We start from the raw sequence: 23,111 nt of genomic DNA on the forward strand, positions 1-23,111 counted from the left end.
TCCCCTGTTCCTCACACAGACAGGGCGACTTGTCAGTCCCAAACCAATTAACACCAGTTTAGATAAAACCACTCCAGCTGCTGGGGTTGCAGCTGTACCAGCTCTAGAGAGAACCTCAGATGCTGAGGAAGATGGGAATTGTGTGGTGCAGGGAGAGGTTCAGGGAGCACAGGGCTAAGGCCTGGTCTGAAATTTGCATCTCTTCAATCAAGGCTATTCCTGCCCCAGGAGCCATTTCCAGTTACAAGGCATAACATCAGCCACTCCGTGGTAACAGCATCAATCCATGCCACATTAGAACACTTTCTTGGCACAATTTATTTTTTCTGACCCAAACAAATAAGCCATTAGCAAGTCATTAACAATATTCTACCCTAAATTGTCAGTTTAACAGCCCTGTAAAAACATTTTTAGTTTAAAAACAAAAGTGTGCATGCTGCTGATATTAAAACTGCAGTTACTCTTTCAGGAGTACCAGCTGTTTTGTTGCAAAGCATTTCCAACATACTAATCTGTACAGTAGAGACCAAGACTCGTCGAAGGCAGTAGACGGCTGTGTCAGGTGCCTCGCAGGGCGCGGGGACAGCGACTCTGGGAATTTCTTGGACGCTTCCAGACAGAATATTCAAGCCCTTTTGAGAGTTTGGTTCAGGCTGACCAGCACATAGTGAGAAAGGATTGTACATTCGTCTCTAAGTTGAAGTGAGCTGAACTGGTGTAATTTAGGCTCAATTCCAGATGCTTGGGTTTGAGCTACTCCTTGAATAATGGGCTGTTCCTTACGCGTGGTTTTCCATGTCAGCAATCACTGGCACTGCTTTTGGCCTTGCTACTCCACACCGATGAAAGCAGGGAGAACAAGGAAAGGAACAGAAGAGGATCTTAAAATGAACAGCTTCTTGCCAAAACAGCAAGGATACCATTCCCCCTTGTCCCAGGCTCCATGGATATTTCTATCAGATTTTCATATTGTAAGCGCTTCTCAGAGAAAGCTCCAGAACAGTGAGTGTTTATTAGAATATTTTTTGTTAAATAAAGAGCAGGAAAAAAAGAAAGGAAAAAAAAGTACTGCAGATTTAATTTCACATCTTGGCTCTGCTCTGACAAAGGAGAAGTTACTGAACTCAGCAACCACTTCTTGTCCCAAGCCAGGGATTAATTAATGCCCCTCCCAAAACTTGTACCTGCCCCAACCCACCCCCCAACCCCAACCTTTCCCATTTTATTTCCCAACTAGACAACACTGTTGGCAAATCAAGACAGCATGAAACGTACAGCAAGAAAACAACAAACCCCCGTGTGAAGTGTGCCAACGCATCGGGGAGCTCTCCTGTGCTGCTCCCCCGGAATGCTGCCGGAGGCAGCTGTACCTCGCACGGAGGGCACACTCCGAGCACGCTGCACAGTGCGACCCTAAGTGCTGCAGAACCACAGGACAAGAGACCGAACACCTGAATTTTCCCCCCAGGACTTCTCTTCAGGGATACGCGCGTGGTTCTCCGAGCGCGGCAGCAACACTCGGTGAGCACGAGCCGACGCTTCAGCACAAATCCCAAGTCTCCAGTTGAGCACGGCGTAAGGCATGTGGACAAGAGAGACACGAGCAGGACGCAGCGGGAGCAGGGGACAGCATTGGTGAGCCACACTCCGGTTTGTCCGTCTGACCCCTCTGCAGCCCGATTCCCACCGCAGCCGACGCGATCCGGGTGCTGCCGCAGTGCTGCTGAGGCTGTTTGGTTTTGGCCAACGGTTCCAGACCAGCTCCTTGTGGTTTCACTCGGATGGAAACGCAGAAACATTGGGAAGCTGTTGGAGAAGCCGTAGGGATGTCTGCAGGGATGTCTGCAGGTGATTCGAACTCTGCCCTCAACTTCAAGTGTCACTGCACTAAATCGGGAGATACTGGATGGGGAGTAAACTGGCCCAGCCACTAGCACTGTCACAGAATGTGTGTTTTTAAAAAACAGAACAAAAGGCAAACAGATTAATTATGAACCCTTCTTTGCAGAAGCAGACCAGGATTAAAAAAAAAAATTCCCACGAAATTAAAACGTTAGATCCTCCATCTAAAAAAAAATTTATACAGATGTGCTGCAAGTGATACCCACATGGGTCTGAGCAGCACCTTACAGTACAGACTAAGACTTGAAGAGCTGATCTCACATTGGAAGTCTTCTATTAAAAAAAAAAAAAAAAAAAAAGTGGCTCTGGCTGGGGTGACACGAAGGGGACACTTGGGACACTTCAGAGCATGAGGCAGAGGCGGGGCTGGCAGCGGAGTACCAGGAAAGGGGCACTTCATGCACAAAATGTATTTTACAAAATACAGATCCAAAAACAAAAAAGCAAAAAAAGCCAACAAAGAAAAAAAAAAATCCCACCTTGCACTAAATCGCAGCACTCTGAACACTTGCTCTGCCCCAGGCGGCTGCCCATGCCTGGTGTGAGGGAGGAGGCATGGAAACGGGGAGGGGAGGGAAATCCAGGTCTCAGTCTGCTTTTGGGAATTGCCCTCGCAGGGACGTCGTCAGTCATCTGATGTCAGACACGGAGCTCTCGGAGTACGGCGTGGTCATGACCGGGGTGCCGTTGTTGGCCAGACAGCCTTGCCTCAAGGTTTCAAAATACGAGGCCTGCACTGGTTTATGATACTGCAGAACTTTTATGGCATCTTCTATCTTAAACCATTCCCTTTTCCTTCCTGGGGACAAAGAGAGAAATCAGTAGATGCAACCTAACAATGTTCTCTGATCTCAAGGGCCTCCCCATCCCCAGGGACAGGTGTTTGTTTAGGGCAGCACATCCCATCTTGCATTTCTTAATTTAAAAAAACATTATTTTGCTATTTCTGCTATTTCTATTCAAGCCAGATGCTCATTTTAAGGCAACTCACAACACACACACCAAGCACCAGCCAATTTCCATCAGTTTGCAAGTAGACTTCAGTTTCCTATGGACAGCTCTCAGTTCTTACTCTTCCCATAAAGACCCTGAGGAGAGTCATGTTCCATTTGCTGCAGTGCAATCACAAACCTTGTGGCAACAACAGGTTCATTTCCATTTGGGAATCCAATTCAAATGCAACGATTTCAAAGATAACAGGGAATGATTAACCCACATGTATTTCCTCTAGTCTCAGACAGGACAGTTCTTCATGCTCTTTGCTTGGTACCTTCCAGTGGAAGAATTAAACACAGAATTGCTGCAGAGGCAGCTGGACACTTACTTGGCTTCTCCTGGGCCACAGAGGTAACAAAAGCATCAATTTCACCACAAATTATTTTCCCAAGCAACCAAAGGACACACCTCTGCCACTTTTCCCAATGACACTCACACAGATTCCAGGTCCCAGAGGGATGCTGAGCTGACTTGTGGTTTGTTTCCATCAGTTAATGCAGCAAGCACCAAGCTTACCAATATTGACCGAGTCCTCCCAGTCCTCCAACACTTCGGTGACGATGAGTACGTAAACATAGGTCCTGTGCTTCCTGTCCCGGTTCTGGAAGGCAAAGGGGACACAGTAACAACCAAGCTCCCACAGCAACAACAAACCTTTTCAGGCAGGGGGGCACTGGGCAATTGCAAACTGCCCACCTTGGGTGCAGCTCCTCCCACATCAAAGCTTGTTCGTAGCTGCTAAAAACTGTTGTGTTTTAAATGTGAGATGGTCTGAAAGCGTTAATAGGGACACCCAAAAGTGTAGTTCCTGATCTGTGGAGCAGTGCTTTGTGGACTGATGCGCTTACAAATTAGTTCTTCAGCTGGGAAGATTTTTACCTATTTCACATGAAAGAGTCAGTGACAGAACAACAGCAAGAAGAGCCGTGTCCGGTACCTGCTGACTGCCAGGTGTGGCTGTGAATGCTAAAAATGAAGGGGGACCCCACTCCCCAGCTTTTGGCAGCCCTGAGAATATTCAGTCACACCAGTTATCACCAGTGACTTCACTGAAGCGCCCACTGCAAACACCAGAACTGCTGAGCAGGTGTGTTTTTATTTACCAGGGACTTTGAAGTTTGCACCAAACCAGCACCCACTCACCCCACAACCCTGTAGAGCCATTGTTACTCCAAGACGATTTTTTGCAACAAAATTTCACAGCGCCCACGTCTGAAACTTACCTCAAAAATTCCCACTAATCTTCCTAACGTCCCTTTCACTCCAGCCTAGGGAAGTTAAAAGAGAAAAGAAACATGATTTAACAACAGCTCAGTGTGTGTTTCCTACTTGTTGAGCAGGACCGGCTCCTTTAGGACAGGAAGCGAACACTTGAAAATTCTGCTAATCTTAAACCAACACAGTCACAAGACAAGCAGCAGAAATTTATCCCAAGCACTCAACATCCAAGCATTCCCAGGATTTTTTTTTCTTGTTTCCCTACATTCAAACAATTTTGAATTCAATCTGGAGGAAGAAGAAATATTTGAGGAGTTACTCCTTGCATAACAATACACTCCTCGTGACCACAATCTCCTCTGCAGGTTATTACAGCCTGAGCACGGGGAACATTGGCTTTGGGGTTTAGCAGTTTTACCCCTTCAAAGTCAGAGTTTAAGGAAATAAAGTATGTGTAAAGCATCCACTTACACTCCAAGAGCAACGTGACAGCTCCCAGGTATTTCAGGGGTGTCCTGCACACACTTGAAACAAGCCAATAAAAGCACCAAATGCTGTGATGTGGCCCCGGCAGCAGGCACAAGAGGGGTTTGGACATAACACAAAGGGCAGATCCATGCTGAAATAAAGCTCTTGAATCAAGCAGAGACACAAATCAAGAGATCTAAGCAACAGTTTCGTCTATTTGAGTACTACTGAGGATGTACCACTCCATCACATTTGGTGTCCCTTTTGGTACCTCTCTGCTGGCTCATTCCTCGCCCTCCTCAGCTCTCCGTGCAAAATCCGAGCCCACTCTTCTGCCCTTGCTTTATATTCCCTCCTTTTTATGACTGTAAATGGTTGGAACTCAAGTGCTACAGACAAGATGAGATCTTGCTCCATGATTTAACAGGTCTGAACCAACCCACGCAGCCTGGCACACGACCCAGCCACAACTGGGAGGTAGAGTCGGCTCCGTCTCCAGCAGCTGGAACACATCCCATGAACAGCCCAGGGAAATTGTGCCTCTTGCAGATGAGAGACAGAGATCTGATTATGCCAGACTTCTCTTTTTTTAAAAAAAGATGTTTGGGTCACATTAATGATAAGACAAATTCTCTGTCCTGCTGACCAGCTGCTGCACAGTCTCATGTTGTCAGAAAGGAAGAATTTTCTTTAATGAGATGATTTTCCTGGTTAAGTTCCAGCCTACTGCATGAACAGGCACCAAACAATCCAGCCAGAGCACACCTCACTCCTGCTTCCAACAGGAGCTGATGTGGAACTGCCCCAGGAGCAAAGGGGCTGGAGCTCCCTCACTACAAGCAGTCACAGAAATCTATAAATCCTTTCGGTAACGCACTCACTGAGCTCCACTTCTAGGAAGTGAATAGATCAATCTTTTATTTCATTTTTGGACTCAGGCTTTATTGTCTCACCAGTACTTCTGATATCCTGCTTAGCCCAGAGGTGCCCCACTGACTGTGACCCCAGGGGCTATTTCTGGAGCGCAGCAGCAATTCCATGAAGGAGCAGCAATTCCATGAAGGTCGGTGCCCATGTGCGCAGGACGGGCCGGGCAGAGCCGGCCTGACCTTTGCGGGCGAGCGATTCCACCTCCTCTGCCAACCCTGCTGACCTGGGCTCAGCCTTCTCCAAAGGCATCTGGAATGCAAATGCTTCAAATGCATTTCCCTCAAGGAACTCCTTCAGCACTGGGATGTATTTTTAGCTAAGCCGTGTTCAACAGGCAGCAGCAACACAGGGAGGAACTGGAGGCTTCCACCTTCACAACATACGGACATGAATGCATTAAAAGGTGAAGCATAATCAAATATTTCTGAAAAATAACTGTCTTAAGCCAATTCTTTGCTGGTTCCTGGAAAATGCTGTTGAATTTCTGCTCTCCTTACCTGTAGGCACTGAATCAAAAGCCAGGGATGCTGTTGTGATGGTTTAGTGAACTCTCAAGTCTGAATAGAAATAAATCTATCTCCAGGCAACTGGCCAGCCTGGAGATGAAGGATGAATTCTGCTCAACCAACCTCCCAGGCAGTTTATCCCAGCTCTAGAACTGTGTTGGAAGTAGCAGAGGGAGGTGGGGAGCCCTTCCTTCTGTGCTGGTAGAGACGATGGAAATAACACTGTCTGCAAACCAGGATCTTCCTGCTCTGTCCTGCCTGGTCTTATTTGCCCAAAAAGGCACAAAAAACGATACCAAGACAAACATGTCCTGTAGAAAAATCATGTTGAATTATCATCAGACAACTTGAGAAAGCTCTAAGCTTTGCTTCACGCACGAACTTCTCATGTGCAGTTGTAAATGGTGACATAAAAGAATGATTCGGTTCAAAAAAGCACTGGGCTGATTTTATAAAGCAAGTTCTTACTAAAGCCTGCAAAACACATCAGTCACTGCTCCTGGGGGCCAATGCCTCTCTCAGTCCATTTTCCAGGTACAGTGGATTTTAAAGACAACACACAGGACACCCAACACCAACAGGATTGTCATACACCTGTTTTTGATAAATTCCCACACCAACAGGAGACTTGGTCTCGGTACAATGGAACCGACAACCATGCAAGTGGAATTCACAGTCTCACACAAATTTCTAACGCAGAAGTTGCCCAAGACCGATGAGAAAATAACCTATAGCTGTTATCACTAACAAGTCAAGCTTGGTAGCCAGCAAGACAATTGCCAGGCTCCTCCCTGGGCAAGCTCCCCATCTCTCCATTTCATATAGGCCAAGAAAATTTTCTTGGAGAGTTAAAGCACAGTCCCAGGCTCAACCAGGACTGCAGCAGGGTCTAAATCTTAATTTGCAGCAGATGACTCAGGAATTTTCTCCTCGATAGTAAATGGATTGAGAATGCTGTGCCCTCCTGGGCCAGAACAGTGAGTGAGGCAGAGGCAGCACAATTGATTTTGTACCCCTCTAAGCACTGGAAGTGCTGCACAGGGAGCTCGTGCTGCAATCCTCAAAGTACATGGAGAATCCTAGGAGGATCCTAGGAGGATGTTACTGAACCCATCAACAGGGGTTGGACAGCACCAGCACCAACTGTTCCAACTGCAGGTGTGGAAACAAAGCAAGGCAATCACACGACAGGATTCCCTGGGAGAGGCACGCTCAGGTACAACAGAGGACACACAGAGCTGGCAAAAGGAGCTTTTTCCCTGCTCTGCTGATCTAAATCAGTGTCCAGGGTCCAGGGGAGGAGGAAAAGGCAGCTCTGGCAAGAGCACATCAGCCACAGACACTGCCAGAGCCAGCTGCCTGACCAGCACACACTTCAAACCCCCACCGCACCCAGAGGGGTGGGCTGGGAGCTCAGGACAAGGAACAAAAACACGGAGGAAATGAAGCTTTACTAGTTCTGCTGCTCTTGGAACAACTTGTTTTAATAAAGAAAAACTACTGAAGACATCCAAGAACAGCAGGTTCAGGTTTCAAAGCTGAAAATAAGTTGGGGTCAGATGCAAAAAGCAGCCTGCAGCAACACCATCTGTTCCTCGGGACAGCTTTTATTTCCTTCCATCTGAGCTAAGGAAAATGTGGGCTGGAATTTCAGCTATTTTACTTTGCTCTATTAGGCTCAAAGCCTGCATCTACTACAGATTACTGCTGGGCAAGAGGACTGTGGTGGAACACCCAAATCTTTGCTCTAAGACCTGCACTACTGAAGGTGCAAATCCCACCCAGAAGGGCTGGGGACATGTTTGAAGGATGCTGATTCCAGGCCAGCTGGGCAAACTCTGCCGTCTCAGAGAGAGTCAGACTCATTCATCTAATTCTGTACTGTATGACACCTTTATTTGCTTCTACACTTGTGAAAGAGAAATGAAATTCCATGTCAGAATGAAGAACTTTCAGACACTGTACTCGTTTTTGTGAAGTTCGAGTACCCAGGGTTAAGGGACAGTGACTTTGAGCCACCACTTGCACTGGGTATGACCAACTAGGAGGAGTTCAAGGCCATCATCTTATCATTCATCTTTAAAAACAATCTTCCTATTTTAGCACTGAAAGATATCGATATCTGTGTTCTAAATCACTAACAAAATACATGAAACAGGAAAGATTATCTATAAGGTATGTTTAGAAGAGAGGAAAAAATAGTTCCAGCAACCAGATCAAAGTACTGCCACGATGGACTATTCTTGATATTGGCACCAATTGCCTGTTTGATCACAGATCAAGCACAGCTTATCTGGCTTTTGACTCCCATGAAGAAAGCACAACTAACACTCCTGCAATGCTATAAAATTTGACATTTACTAAGTATTTAAAGGTCAGGATGTGAAGAATGCTCTAAGTGAAAAATGAACTGGTGCTGAGTTTCACAGATGAGTGTGAAGGCTTTTTTCAAAGTCACTCTATAATAAGTTTAAGGCACCACGATGTTCATCAGTTGCTCACACTTATAAAAACCCCTTATTCCTAAGCAAAAAACAGACTCCATGAGCACCAACACCTGTTTGAAAAGGGCACACACCTTCCAGAAGGTGAACTTTAGAATGCACATGGAGCTCCCAGCTCTGTAGGACTGACTCCAGCACTTCTCAACAACCTGTCAGAAATAAGAAGGTTTTTTCTGAAGAGGCTGCTCTGACCCAGAGCTGCTGTGTGTCTACTGTCACTCTGCCACAAACAATGCCCAATTACTCCAGTCACTTCCAATTTCATGCAGACAACAGCAAGCATGACAAGTGTTGGTACCTGTCTATGTTAATACTTGTGCTGGTGCAGACTCATACAGATAAAGACTACCTCAAACTAGGACAAGGACTTGAACCGGGACAGAGGGATCACAGCCTTCACTCAGAATCAACATTTCATTTTTGGAACAGGAAGAGGGAAAAGTTAGATAACTTTAGATGACAATTATTCCAGCAATAATGTTGATAAACCCAAACACACACACACACAGTAAAATTAAAACAGTGAATGCAGAAATTAAAATATTCATTTTGGGAAGAATATTTTGAAAAAAATGCACACCAGGCAAAAGAGAATGAACTGAGAAGGGACAGCCTATTGTCATCCTCAAAGCCACAAGCAATGGGAAGGGTCACAAGTCCTTACAGCTCTTCCAACCGGCTCTTATTAAAAATGGGAAAAGGCATACCAAAGTCAAGGAAAGAAACCCCACACATTTCTCCCACAGCTTTGAGCAGCATTGCTCATTGACATGGGGAAAACTGGATTTTCCCTCTCCCAGCTTGAGCAGCAAACTGGAACTGCTCAGCTAAGCTGTGTCCCCACAAGTGACAGACACGGCTGTCCCAGGAGAGAAGCAAAAACATCAAACCTACTCAGAAATCAGCCTCAGCTCCAAAACACATGGAAGGGAGAGCAAGGGCTCCCAGCAGCCTCCTGAAACCCTTCCTGCCAAACCAATAGCATGAACTGGGCAGCTGGGTGCTCCTGTCCTTCCCAACACTCCTGCTGTGCTCCAACAACATCCCCCCTGCACGAAGCAAACAGTTCCTGGAGCCCGAGGCCACGGATGTGGGGGATAATTCTGTGTGCAGATCACCAGCAGCACGGGAGCACAGCCCATCTGGGGAAGGCCTTGCACCCCTACAGCTCTGCCAGCACCACTGGCAGCTGCAGGGCGCTCACACCAGACAGATCTGTGTCAGCTCCTTCACCTGCACCACCCAGGGCTGCAGGTGCCCAGGTGATTCACGGGTGCTCCCAGCGCTCCGAGCTGCCGCCGCTCCCTGTTGGGAGCAGCTGGGCAGAGGTGCCTCACTGAGCAGAACTCACTCCTGCCAGGCTGCCAGGGCTTGAGTTACACTGGCAGTGGGCACCGCTCCACGTGAGCAGGGAACACCAGCCGAGGAGTGGGATTATCTCAGCCAGCCCAAACCAGTTCCTGCGCTGCCGGAGCCGTGCCAGGGCTCCCTTCCAGGCAGCGCTGTCATGGAAAGAGCGCGGCTCTCCCAGGGCGCTGCTGCCCGTGCAGGGAGCGTCCCTGCACATTTATTTTAAGGGTTGAGAGGCGAAGCTCTGCACCTCCTGAATGAACCCTGGGCTTCTGTATCAAATCACTTCATTATTAATAACGCTTGGGCTGAAAAGCAGGACTCTGCAGCTATAAATATTTCTATTGTTCTGGTTACACTCACTTTGGCTTGTAAAGTGGTTGAAAGGTTGCCGAGTTACTGGAAAAGCAGGAGCTGGGCTACAAGCTAGAAATAAAATTTGCAAGCAACAATTCTCAGTATTAGAGGGACCTAAAGACACTTAAAAAATAAACTTTGACTGTATAATCTCTTTCTGATACACTGCTAGATTATAAAAACATCCAAAGAGAAACACACAACTCGAGATCTGCTGTATTAGGTTAGTCCAGCAGTACAAACATTCAGAGTTTTGTTAGACAGCAGCAGGTACTTCCAAATAATTCAGGAAGAAACCTGCATGTACCAGACAATTCAATAAAACAGCGACAGGAGAAGCTTCCTCCCAAGTCCCATCAATTAGCTCTTGATTCCTGTTCTGCACAGAGCACAAAGATTTATAACCCTCTTAAAAGCATTTTTAATCCTGCCTTATGTAACTGTGAACCTACTTGGTCATTCCATCCATAATTATGCAGTCGTTTCTGAACCCAAGCATCTCCCCAGCTGGTTAATATTCAGAAGCAAATTCTAAAGACATGTTTTACATACACTGCAGTCAACTGCCATTTGCTGCCTTTACACTTCTTATGAAGAAAAAAATTGTTCTTCCAGCTTTAAGAGAAAAATATGCCTTCTCCCTACAGCCCACTGATGTGTGTTTGATCTGCTATTTGATCTCCTTCCTGAAACAGCTTCATGCAAAAAGGAAAAAAAAACCAAACCAAGCAACCAACCCATGCACACTTTAGGAATTGCTGCTGGTAACTTATGGCCAATTTCACTTATTCACATAAACCTCACCATGTGTTCTAAACCAAAACATACTGAGGTCCCTATATTTGGAGTGCTTCTAGTGGCTCATAAGGGTTTATTTCTACCTTCTACCCAAGTACTAGGCAGGTCCACAAAGGCACAGCTGAATTTTGAGTTCTCTTGCAGAGAAAACGAAGCAATCATCACATATACATTGAAGTGACTAAAGCTGAACTTTATTTTCAGTTAAAGGTATCAGCCAAGGACAAGTTCATTCCAACAGAGAGGTTTAATTACATTCCCATGTTCTCTTTATTTAGGACTCCATTTTTCTCCCACGTGGGATGGGGATATCACCAGCGACCCAACCTCACTCTCCACCTCAAGGAGAAGGAGGAAGAGTGATGAAAACAAACCCACAGAACCCGGGCTAACAGTGCGGGGTGAAGCCACTCACCTCTTCACAGACCTCACGCACGGCAGCCACGCCGGGCTCCTCCTCAGGCTCCATGCCACCCCCGGGGACAATCCATCGGTCCGGATGGCGACTACTGCTCACCAGCAGCACCTGTGGAGAGCAGAGCACAGCTGATGGGGCACCCCCAATGCTCCCTTTCAGGGCCCAGCTGAAGGGCAGAGATTGTCTTTGTGCTTCACACACCCCCAGACACGACCCACCCAAGGCGAGGCCTTGCCAATACTCGCTCTTCCCTCAGCCCCATCCAGACAGCCATGGAAATTCCATGAGCACTGACACCAAGGCACTCCCACGCTCCGTGTTGCTTCAGTCACTGCCTCTCCCTGCTCTGATGCATTGTAGGAAAAGCTGCCCTTGCACACCAAAACACTCGTTTGCGCTGGACACAGCATCACTCACAGTGTGAGTTCACTGCAGAGTCCTCACAGCTTGGCATACACCTCAGGCAACAAGAGAAATGCCCAGATGCTGCTCAGCACCTTCACCCCAGCTCTGCAGCCAGCACTGGGCTACTTTTGGTTTAGAGGAGGTTGTTCAATGAGGTATAAGCAAAATAAAAGCCAATATTAAACCTATTAAACTTAAAACCCCCTAGGAAAGGGCTGCACAGAAGGACAGACTTTTGTGAATGAGAAAAACAGTTCAACCTTCCTCCCAGGAGGGATTTGCCATACACATGCTTTGTGGCAGTTTTTTGTGAAACACATTTTATTCCAGTGCAATTCTGCTCTGTACAAGTTCAGGTTCTGACTTGCCACCTCCCAGCAAGACAAACTCTAACTAACACTCTCAACTGGCTACAGACTGTCCCAAAGAACAGCGAGACGCTGTGCTTATTAAATCGACTTGCAATACATCCATGAGCAGAGATGGAAACTAAAAACAAAACTAATACTGTTGTCCAGCTCTCTATACAAAGCTCGTTCATTAGAGTCATCCTGTTGTACTTCATCATTTCACTGGCACAAAGCTTGGAGCCAAAGAGACTTGCTCCAGAAACTTTTCCAGCATACCAGTCCAATTAGGTTCCAGGCCAGCTGTAACAGTGTCAGACATTTGGGAGTTACACTGCAGAGACACTGAAATCCCAGGCTTTACTGGGGAAACAGTGAGCTGCCAGTAGGATATGAAAAGATTCGCACTAATTATCAAAAGCAATCTACCTACAGAACTCAAAATTAAATTTCCAAAACAAAAACAAGTACAAGATTTCCAGACTTTCCCACGGTTTTTGGTTTATCTTGAAAATTCTCATCTGCCAACTGACCAAACTCATACCGGAAACAAATGAAGCTGCAAGGGCCACCGCAGTTCCACAGTTCCAAGCGGGATGGTCCCTGCCTGTCCTGTCCTCTGGCCAGGCTATGACAGAACAGCATCTACTTTACAGTGACATCCTGAGTGTTTGGCCCTCTCCAAGAGGAAGGCAGAATTCCTTTCCCCCAGGCATCCAGTCCATGTAAAGCACCACCAGAAAGCCATGCCTAAATAGGGAATGTAAACTTCATTCATCCTCAGAGCCCTCGGGACAGCAGCCAGTCCCTGCCAGGCCATCCCTAGCCACCTCAGTTTGCCACTGTGCCTCTTCCTAGCACAGTACTTGACTTCTACTCTATCCTCACTCATCGTCCAGAAGAGTTTGGACTCTAATTCCTGACTCCAGGTCAGCTGGTGATTCCAAGGACAAAGCTGAAAGAGCAGGAACAGCCACTTCAAGTGCACCTTTGCTGCCCGGTAAGGAAGCACCAGCTCTGCCACTTCCCATTGCAATTCAGAGCTCCAGCTCAAGGCAGGGAAAAAAAGTGGAAAAATATTTTTAAAAGCTGCAGAACGAGATCTTTGAAACTCAGCACAGCAAACCTCACACCCCTGAACTCCTGCCACCTTCCAGGCGTGAGAACAAGGATCTGCTGTGGAACCCTGGACACAGACTGCTCCAGGAAACCTGCTCGGGCTGAGACAATGCCTCAGCAACACATCAGGAGGAACTTTTGGGTGTAAACAACGGTTTGAGGCAAAGTAAATTAACTTCAGCTGCTCTGGCAGTTGAGCATTTTCTGAATAGAATTAACATGAACAACCCTTGCTGGGAAGGAAAAACCTGTCATTCTCACACTTTTATGTAATCAGACTATTTCCTGTTTAATAAAAAGGAAATCCCATCAAGAGAGAGCAGGAAACAAGCCCTACAAGGTCATTCTTTTAAAACAACTTCAAACAGGATATTGCTACCAATGAGCTCTCCCAAGACAAAGGGGCTGAGTTCCAAACAAGGGGGAGACATTGCTGTGTTGGGAAAAAAAATCACACTTCCAACACCAGTCCCGTATCCCGATACATGCATTCAGAGGGATCAAGGAAAAGGTTGTCATCATCCAAATCCCAGAGAGGTTTGGGGTGGAAGGGACCTTAAAGCCCATCTCATTCCATCCCCTGCTACCTTCCAGTAGACCAGCCCAGGGTACAGGCAGCTTTTTGGCTCATTAACTTCTTTATTACATAAATAACTTTTATTTAAATACATTTTGAAGTAGTTAATTTAATCTAAATAGCCATCAAAAGTACAACAAAATTTACTTATTTTATTTTTTTTAATCAGGCTAGAACACATAAGAAGGGTGGAAATTTCCATTTTATCCCTGCCAGGCAACTGTGTTTAAGATGGCTACTGAGACTCTTGGCCTGCCAGGGATTTTGGAGTTGGATTTTGAAGCCACGTCTTGAAGACTTTTTGGAAAAGCATTTGCAGGTAACACGTCACATGGCCAAGTTGTGTTTTCCAGGATTTCAAAGACAATTATGTCATTTCAAAGCAGGGAAGTGAGCAACACAAGCCTGTCTGGCAAGGCAGGAGGTGGCCCTGCTGAAACTTTCACACACAATCCCCCACAAAAGAGAAAGTTTACAAAAACAAGCCAAGTTTGAAGTGTGCAGCAGGGGCTCGAAGCAGAGCCTCATGGCAAGGACCTTCAAAGCTGCACACAACAAACAAATCCAAACAAACCTGAGCAGGACTAACCCCGCCTGGAGGAGACAGGAAACACACCAAGACATCTAAGGCTGCCCAGACAGCCACATGGAATAAGGAGCTCCATGGGAAAAGGGGAAAAGAGTTTGTCCCTGGGATAAATCCTGGGCATCCCCGATACACAGTGCTGACTTTAAAACAACCCAGTTACACACAAACCTACTGTATCCACATGGAGGGGTTTTCCTGGATTTTTTTTCACAGGAATAATGGGGCTCTGCAAAGCAAAAACTGGGCAACCAGTATCAGGCAGAGAATTAACTCCCCATTTGTGAAACAGAGGCAGAGGGATTCCCAGGTTCATCCACGCTGTGGTGGATTTAAACAACAACCACCACCCATAAATAAAACCAGAGCAGCAACACCATAAGGAAAAGGATTCCTCGAAAGAGGCTCCACAGCAGCATTTGAGCAGATGAAAAGGGCCATGGCCCTGTGAGAAGCTGGGCTGCAGTGTGAGTAGAAAATGAGCTGAGAACCTTCCAGACCCCCAGGAAAAGCCAGTGCTATCCACCTGTGCCAGCCGGGGCCCGGCAAGCTGGCAGCCAGCACAGGGAACAGCAGGCAAGATGTTAAATCCGGGGTCTGGCCCAGCAGCCTCCTGCTGCCAGGAGCCGATCCATAGCTGCTGGCTCCTGACACAGCCTCTGCACTGCCTTACAGGCTTCCTCTCAATATTTTCAGACTTTCCCTCAATATTGACATGCTTCCTATGAATACTGTCGTGCTTTCTATCAACATTAAGCCATAAATCACATTGTTTGCACAGCGACTGAAGCACAAACCTCCCGGCATTGCAACTCATTTCCCACTCCAGCATCATTTATCAGAGCACAGCCTGCAAGGAAACGCTGCCGCAGAGGCTGCAGGAGCTGGGAGGAGAAGATGGCTGACTGCAAGGCTTTTGCTGTACGATCTGCCTTTGTCTCAAAGTTTCAGTTTAAAACAAGTGTGTTCTCAGGAGCTGAGCTGTGCTCCCATGTGCCCCATGGCCAGGCAGATCCCAGAGCTGGCGCTGTGTCCAGCGTAACAAACACCTTGGATGCTTCATTCAAAATTAACAAACATTCTCCCAATCCCCAAATATCATTACCGAAATGCTTTTCTACCTGACAAAAGTGAGATGTTCATTTGACCACACCAAACAACCTTTAAGCCCTGTGACCAGCAAGGGGGGAGAACTGGAGGAGCAGGGAGGAGAAGAGGGACACTGCTGTCACCAAAGCTGTGCAAAATTAATCTCATTTCCCCGGCAGCAACACGGCCTCCCCAACAAATCACGTGTTTTGCCAAACTGCAAAGGCAGGAGGGCCCCAGGGCACACGCCAGGGCTTACGGGAGGGCTTCTCCCACCTCCCTCTTGCTATTCCAGGCACGTTCCGGAGCTCGCACATGGCAGGAGTGAGTCCAGCCCGTGGTCAGCAGGGCTACAGCCGGCCCTGCACCTGGCAGGGTCAGCAGCTGGGACCACAACACACACTCTCAACAGCCACAGAAATCCCTCCTCTGACCATAACAGCCTGTCCTGCCAGGAGCATTCCTGTTCCTCAACAGGATACGTTTCCTTAGACAAGTGTTATTTTTGCACACACACCTGCACCAGGCTCCGTGGGATAATGGGATTTAACCTACAACGTGGTACCCAGGAACTGAAGGTGGGAAATTCACGGCAGGACGCGCAAAGGGGATGGGATTCGTGCTACAGAACTTGACAGAAGCACAAGTTTTGGAATGGGAGCAAGAGGTGAACTGGAAGAAGTTCAAGTCATTTCAAGTGCTTGGATCACACCTACAGTCCTATAACCAGAGAGGAAAAAATACAGCAGATTCTGTTGGTTTTTAGGCTGCTGGTTAGAATAACAATAATAAATCACCACGTACCGCGCTGCTGCTCTGGCTCCAGAACTCCACGGGTCCTGTTACTGCTACTGCAGCGCTCCTGCGACTTCAGAGCCACTGCCTGCTCCTACCAGGGAGGAACACGATCCCAAGTCCTCCCTCTCCAGTGAAATTATGGTTTAGATAACCACAAAAATTATCTGCAACATGCCTTCCCAGGCTTTGGGAGCAGCTGAACTGCCTGCAGCAGCGGCCGCTGCTTTCAGAAGCCAAGGGCTGATAAGGGGCACTCCCAGAGAGAGACCCCAAACCCCAGAACCTATTTCTGCCTGTCAAAACCAGTTTGGTGACCACTCAGTGCTTACACAACTTGTCCAGGCGAACCTTTTCCAGAAGGAATACTGGCTTGTAAAGTGCCTTTTTGAATAAGGGAGGAAAAAAAGGCAATGAAGGGGTATTTGGGCTTTTTACAGAGCCCAAATGACTCTCGTTGTCAGCAGCTGCACGCTTTTCTGATTAACCACCCTACTCAGGAAATACAGCACACACAAACTCTTAGGAAGCTGCTCAAATATAAGTAGTTAATTCTACACACAGCATCAATATATGTCACTAGCATGAGGAGAAGCAATCCCTGAAACATCTGACAAAAATCTACCCAGCAGGTAATCGTATCTCTCCAAATTTCACAGGTTAATGTGAAATTTCTGAGAACAGAGTCAGTGTGCAATATCCAGTAGCAGAGACAGGAATTCTGAAACAAATACACAAAATTTGAGAGATCCTTAACTGGTTCTGTGCAGTCAGTCACTCAGTTGGGCTGAAAAAGAACAAGTGCTTAAAGAAACAGAGGCCCAGCTTCCCATTGGATGTCATCTACGGCATTTCCACATGGATGTTTGCTATTTGTAAGGTAGAACTGAGTTCGTTGATTTTGCTCTATCCAAGCAAACCAGGAGAACTCTCCTTATTTTAAAAGAAGGTAAAATTCCAAGCACATCATTGGGGTTTTTTGATTAAGAAGGGAAAGAGCTGTTTTTCCAGACTGTGGGAGACCCTCCATGGAAAGACTAAGTCCCCTGGCAGCAGTCCCTGCTGGGTGCACCCCCAAATGCTGGTACCTGTCTCCACACTGCAGGAGTTTGTCTGAAGGGTGCTGAGATGAACCAAGTCAGGCAACTGGATGTGAGGGATTTTTCTAAAAAAAAAAAGTGTGGGGGGGCACAGAGTGAGGAGAAAAAGGTAGGAAAACCAGCTCCTAGCCAAGCAGTAAATGGATCTGAGGTGGAAGAGATTGCACAGCAGTGTTCTGCAGAGAACAGACACAGCCACCACTGTTGGGTCCTTCTCCACAGACCAAGGGTGGAGCACACCCTCTTTCCATATTCATCACTTTTCCCTGAGCTGCAGCAGAACAAAACTGACTCAATTCTTCAGTTTCACAACAGCTTGCTGAGCTTCCAGTAAATGAAGTGAAAATTTAACAATTTTCATTCTTTTGTTGTTTGGGAAAGTACAAGAGACTGTGGAATCGCTTGTAAAACTGTTTAGTGACAGCTGCTTTTGTGGGAAGGCAAAACACCTTTTAAGATGAAAGACAGGTCTTGCAGAGGTTTATCCATGCTCCTGCTCTTGGAGAGCACAATCTACAGTTCTACACAATCTACAGGGCTGAGAGAGACAGGAGAAGCACAGGCAAGAGATCCACTTCCAAGCTGCTCCTTATCCCCCTGGAGATGCAGTAACAGGTTAGCAGCAGACCAGGAGAACTTTACTTGGGTTCAACCACAACCCTTTTATGCAGCAGATGGGAGCACACGGCCAAGCCCAGCCATAAGAACAGGGATTCTGAGAGTGTATTCCACGGAAAGCAGGATGATCATATGATGCTGGATTCGCTTACATCCCAACAGCGAAGCACTCAGAGTGGTTTTAGCTGTTATTGGTTTACACTGGGGCCAAGGCACAGGGGACAGCCCAGGAGCACCGCGTGATCCCCACCATACTCGGCGGGTTCCAATCCCAGCTCTGCTTCGTTACATCACAGCTGGAGTAAAACCGGCCCAGGAGAGGCCAGAAGGAAAAGAAAAAAAGGTTCGTTTGCATTCCAATGGCTTTCCCAGGGGCCACCCGGCCCAGCTCTCCCCGTGACCGAAGGGCTCGGCGTGTGCCAGGGCACCGGCCCCTGGGTGAAACCTCTCTTCTCCCAGCTCCATTCAGGCCTCATTCACCGCTCAGAAAAGATTCTTCCAGAGGCATTTTCTCCAAAAAAAAAAAGTCTTTAAAAATGCCCGTGGTTAACGAGCAGCTTGTCCTTTCACAGACACAATGTGGGCATGTTCAAACCCGCCGCTGCCCCAGCCGCGGACCCACGGCCCAGCGGTGCCTCTTTATTCCTGTCGAACGCCACCCGGAGCACGGCTCCATCTGCTGCGGCACACTGAGGCATGAGGGGCATTTTCTGGGATGTTTCCTCATGAAAACAGCTGGTCCGCACAAAAAATATGTGTGTTATGTAAAAATAACACCCTGATGGCAATGCTGAGGGGCAGGGACATCCCAAGCAATGAACGCACTGATTGATTCCAGAGGTAGCGCAGGACTCGGGAGCTCTCCCTCCACATTCTCCTTCCACAGTTCTGCAAATATCCCGGGAGTTCACTCCATGTGAAAAGATGGGAATAGCAAAGTCCTGGTGTCTGGCTGCTGAAAGGTCCTTTGAAGTCTGTTCCCACTCTTTGAATGAATCCCGTTGCTGCCCCGGCTCTCCCTGTTGCCCAAGGATTGTTGGGAAACCACACACAATTTGGGGGATTGCCACAATGCCCAAAAAATGTATTTATTTTCTCCATTTGAGATTCATGTTGAAATGAATTCTCCCTCTGCTGCTTTTTAAAGGAATATGTAACAAAGGCATCTTTTCAGCCAATGCTTGGTCTTACAAAAACGTTCCAGAGCTTTTTTCATGCCCAAAAGTAGCGGCTTCCAAATGCAATGCAGAGACAATGTGCGACCTCCAGCAGCATAGGGAAAAAATAAATCACTTAAAAACTAAAAAAGAATGAAGTATTTCTCTGTTAAGACTCTTTATTTGCAAATGTAACACCAAACCAAGGACATGGTGTTTTATCAATCTCTGGGGATCGCTAAGATTTCAAAGAAAAATACATCAGTGAACTGAAGCGTCAGGGGGAAACACCTAAACAGAAGAAAGTAGCCTCCTCTGTAAGTATAAACAGAATTCTCTTATTTTTTCTTGTTCACTGACAAACTTTTTTATTTCAAGAACTAATGAGGGGTTAGAAACAGGAAAAAAAATGTGTTTTTTGAATTCATAGCAGGAAATGAAGAAAGACAAGAGCAAAGTTCTACTGTCTCTAAAGCATTTAAAAGACACAGTAATGAGAAACAGCCAGTCTTAGGAAAAATCCTACTTTAATATAGAAAGTTTAATTTATTTATCAAAACATGCTTCTTTTCGTCTCTCTTTTTTTCCAACACTAAGCTTTTAATAGATCTTTAATGTACATACTTTGGCTCTGGCTCTTTCTCTCCTCCTTGGAGACACCTTTTAAATAGATCTCAATTTCCATTTGAATAGAAGCAATCAATAATAAAATACGTCAGTAACATTAAAAAGTATTATTGTCCAAGAGCAAACCATTAAAACTTTCACAGCCATTTACAACTCTGTACTTAAACGTTTACAGGCAACACCTTGTTTGCTATCAAAAAAGTGCAAGTAGCAGTGAGTGGGCACCAGTCAACTTCTCTTGAAGTCTATTTAAAAGCCAACAAATCAGAATTAACCCAAGAAATAATTAGAAAGGAAAATTTATAAGGTGTCCTGTTAGCTGATTTCACTCATTGACAGAAGTTTAACTTCAATGCCTTTTGGCCAAGGCCAAGTGCAGGATCTGAGCACAGAGTCCGTCCCAGTGGGGTTAATTCTGCGGGATTGGGTAAAAACTTCCCCAGATGTATTTGTGACAAGCCCTCTTCCTGGGCAGCTCCCAGAGCAGGAGCATAACAGATGGGAACAGAGGATGCAGATTCAGCTTGGGGTGCAACTCACAGGTACCACACACAGCCCTTCAAAGGCTCCCAGATCAGAACTGTCCTTCCCTGCCTCACTCCTGCTGCGGCTCCTCACCGGCAGCACACACACGGCACATCCCGAGGAAACCCACTCCAGCCCAGCCTGCAGCACTTCCACAGCACCCAGTGCTCCCTCCCCGAGGTGTCCCAGGGCAGCACAGCCACTGCCAGCTGCCAGTGGGAGCTCAGGGACGAGGCCACCAACAGCGACCACAGGGACAACACGGCGCTCACCCAGAACCTCCACTGCCCCGCACACAAAAACCTTCCCAGAGCTTACAGACCCCTGGGAATGACCCGGCACAACCAGCACAGGGAGCCAGCTCCCTCAAATCCTGCCTGAAACCAGAAACAGATTGTTCTACTCCAGCTCTTACCTAGAAACTAGAGCCTGAATGAGTTTACATTCCATCCACTGTAGGTGGAGACCACAGCAGAGACACAACTGACACAAAAGTGGTTTTAAATCTCAGCCTTACACCAGCCTGACAGCTGAGCCTGCTGGAAGCATCTGTCCCATGCCAGCATGCCTCTGGAACGAGTTCACTTTCCTCCTTCAACCTCTTGGGTCAGCACTGTGACACTGCCCCACAGCCTGGTGTCCCAGCACAGTGAGGGCTCTGACAGCTGTCATTAACACACCTCGATGTCCCCAGCACCACGAGGGCTCTGTCACCAGCTCCCACGGGCCGGAGGGATCAGCTGGAGCCTGTACAACACTGCAGGTTGAGGTGTGTTAAAATAAAACTCACAACCAGTCACATGCTGATTGCCTCAGACACCTGTCAAAAGTACTTTTCTACCCTCAACCACACTGCAGTCACACATGGCCAAGCCTCCACCTCTTGAGAAGAGCCTGCAAACTGCCCTACTAATGGTGTAAAATGGCATCAAGGCACTCCAACGCCCTCACCCACCCGTGCTGAGCACCCCCAGCATCATCACACAAACAATGATGTTCTTCTTCATGGTCAGTCCATACATTTCCTGGAAGCCCGTGGGAAGGACCAGCTACACTGAATGCCGCACCAACACTGCTGTCATTTCAGACCATTTCTGCTGAAATGCTGACACTCCTCATCACGCCAGCACAGCTACAAAGGGCTTGTGCAGCCTCGTTCACGTTAAATAATAACTGGATGTATGCTAATTGCCTTTCCTCCAGTGAACTGTCTGCATTCCCTTCCGATTTCCTGTAGCTACAAATATGATAATGAGGAGAACAAAGACTTTAGCACAGCCACTCGGGCACAGCAAATGCAGTGGAGTGTGTACGCCCGGCTCCGGCAGCAGCAGCAGAAGGGAACCTGCAGCCTTGCTGCTCTGAGCGCCCCGAGCCCACCTTCAGGAGGTGTCAATAAAGACTCGTGTAAAATCGCACATCGCAGCGAAGTTTCTCTTTGTAACTTCCCGGACAATGCAGCCCCTTAGCAACGCGGCCGCTCTGAAACCAACCAATCCACCTTTAATTCCCACTTCCTCCCAAGCTCTCTGGACAGCAACTTCTGGCACTCCATCAGTCCCCTTTTATCCCAGTTTCTTTTTATAAATCCAAGGTCAGGTTTCCTCTCCCATCTCATGTGATGTGCTGGACTGAAGTTCTGCCAGCGTGGTCGGTCCCCTCGGCTGCCAAACCCCCTGCCGCGCTCCCCTCAGCCTGTCCCGCCGCCCACCGGGCATCTCCGCGGCTCCAGCGGAGAGGAATAACCAAGTGGGAAGCACCAACTCTCCCAGCGACGCTGAACTGCGCTTATTAAAAATAAAACCCCGCTCGGACCGAGTCCCCCTACCCCGGCCGGCTCGGGGGTCCCGGGCCTGCCCTCGCCCCCGGCCCGGCCCTCACCTCCTCCTCGCTCTCGCTGCGGAAGCACAGGCAGGCCGCCCGCTTCTTGTAGCCGTCCCCGTCGTAGGTGCGCGTCTGGTTGGACTTGAGCTTCATCATCCTCCGCTCCGGGGGTGGCGGGGCCGGAGGACGCGCGGCCCGGAGGGCGGGGGCGGGCGGGACCCGCCGGGCGGCGAAGGACAGGGAGGCGCGGGGGGACCGCCTGCCCACGACAGTCTCTCTCTGGGTCTCGCTTTGTGGGTCTCGCTACGCGCTGCCGCCCTTCGCCCGCCTCACCCCTGCCGTCACTCCCGGCCGCGCCGCCGCTGCCGCCCGCGCTCCGGCCACCGCCGACGACGACCGCGCCGCCATCTTGGGGCTCGCTACGCAAACGGCGTAGGGCCGCCGGGCGAGGAGGCGGCGCTGCCCCTCCGGCCTGACGGCGCGCTCGCTACGCAAAGGGCGCAGCACGGCTTCCAGAATCGCTCCCCCCGCGCAGGCGGCGCCGCCACGCCCCCGCCCCGGCTCTCGCGCTCTGCGCCATTGGCTCAGGCCGCGTTCGGGAATAGGGCGGGCGGCGCGGAGCGGCGGCGGCGGGCGCACGGCCTTACGCAAACGGCGCACGGCCTTACGCAAACGGCGCAGGGGCCGGGCCGGCCGCGCGCACGTGGCCCCGCTGTGACAGCGGCTCCGCGGGGACAGCGGCGCCCGCCCTGCGCCGCGAGGGGGCGCTGCAGCAGCGGCAGCACCGCGGGTTCGTGCCAGGCCCCGCCCCTCCGGTGACAGCGCGGGCCCGTGTCCAGCCCCGGTGACATTCCGTGTGTGTGTGTGTGTGTGTGTGTCCAGCCCCGGTGACATT

The 23,111-nt window shown here is 48.5% G+C and overlaps 1 protein-coding gene across 1 annotated transcript; it reads right to left on the reverse strand.

Moving 5' to 3' along the window:
* Positions 1 to 294: 294 nt before the first annotated feature.
* Positions 295 to 22,614, reverse strand: NUDT3 (nudix hydrolase 3). The gene is made up of 5 exons (XM_039565056.1): positions 22,274 to 22,614; positions 11,445 to 11,555; positions 4,122 to 4,166; positions 3,415 to 3,499; positions 295 to 2,701 (listed from the first exon to the last, which is right to left on the reverse strand). Exons 1-5 carry the CDS (start codon positions 22,370 to 22,372, stop codon positions 2,532 to 2,534), a joined length of 510 nt encoding a protein of 169 aa, XP_039420990.1. The 5' UTR covers positions 22,373 to 22,614; the 3' UTR covers positions 295 to 2,531.
* Between the last annotated feature and the right edge of the window lie 497 nt (positions 22,615 to 23,111).

Source organism: Corvus cornix, chromosome 26 (assembly GCF_000738735.6).
Source record: "Corvus cornix cornix isolate S_Up_H32 chromosome 26, ASM73873v5, whole genome shotgun sequence".
Classification (NCBI taxonomy): domain Eukaryota; kingdom Metazoa; phylum Chordata; class Aves; order Passeriformes; family Corvidae; genus Corvus; species Corvus cornix.

Coding starts and splice junctions, on each gene's coding strand:
- NUDT3 (XM_039565056.1), bottom strand. CDS start 22,372: ATGATGAAGCTCAAGTCCAACCAGACGCGCACCTACGACGGGGACGGC. Junction 4,167..11,444: donor TGCGTGAGGTCTGTGAAGAG/GTGAGTGGCTTC, acceptor TAACTTCCCTAG/GCTGGAGTGAAAGGGACGTT. Junction 2,702..3,414: donor GGAGGACTCGGTCAATATTG/GTAAGCTTGGTG, acceptor CTTTGTCCCCAG/GAAGGAAAAGGGAATGGTTT.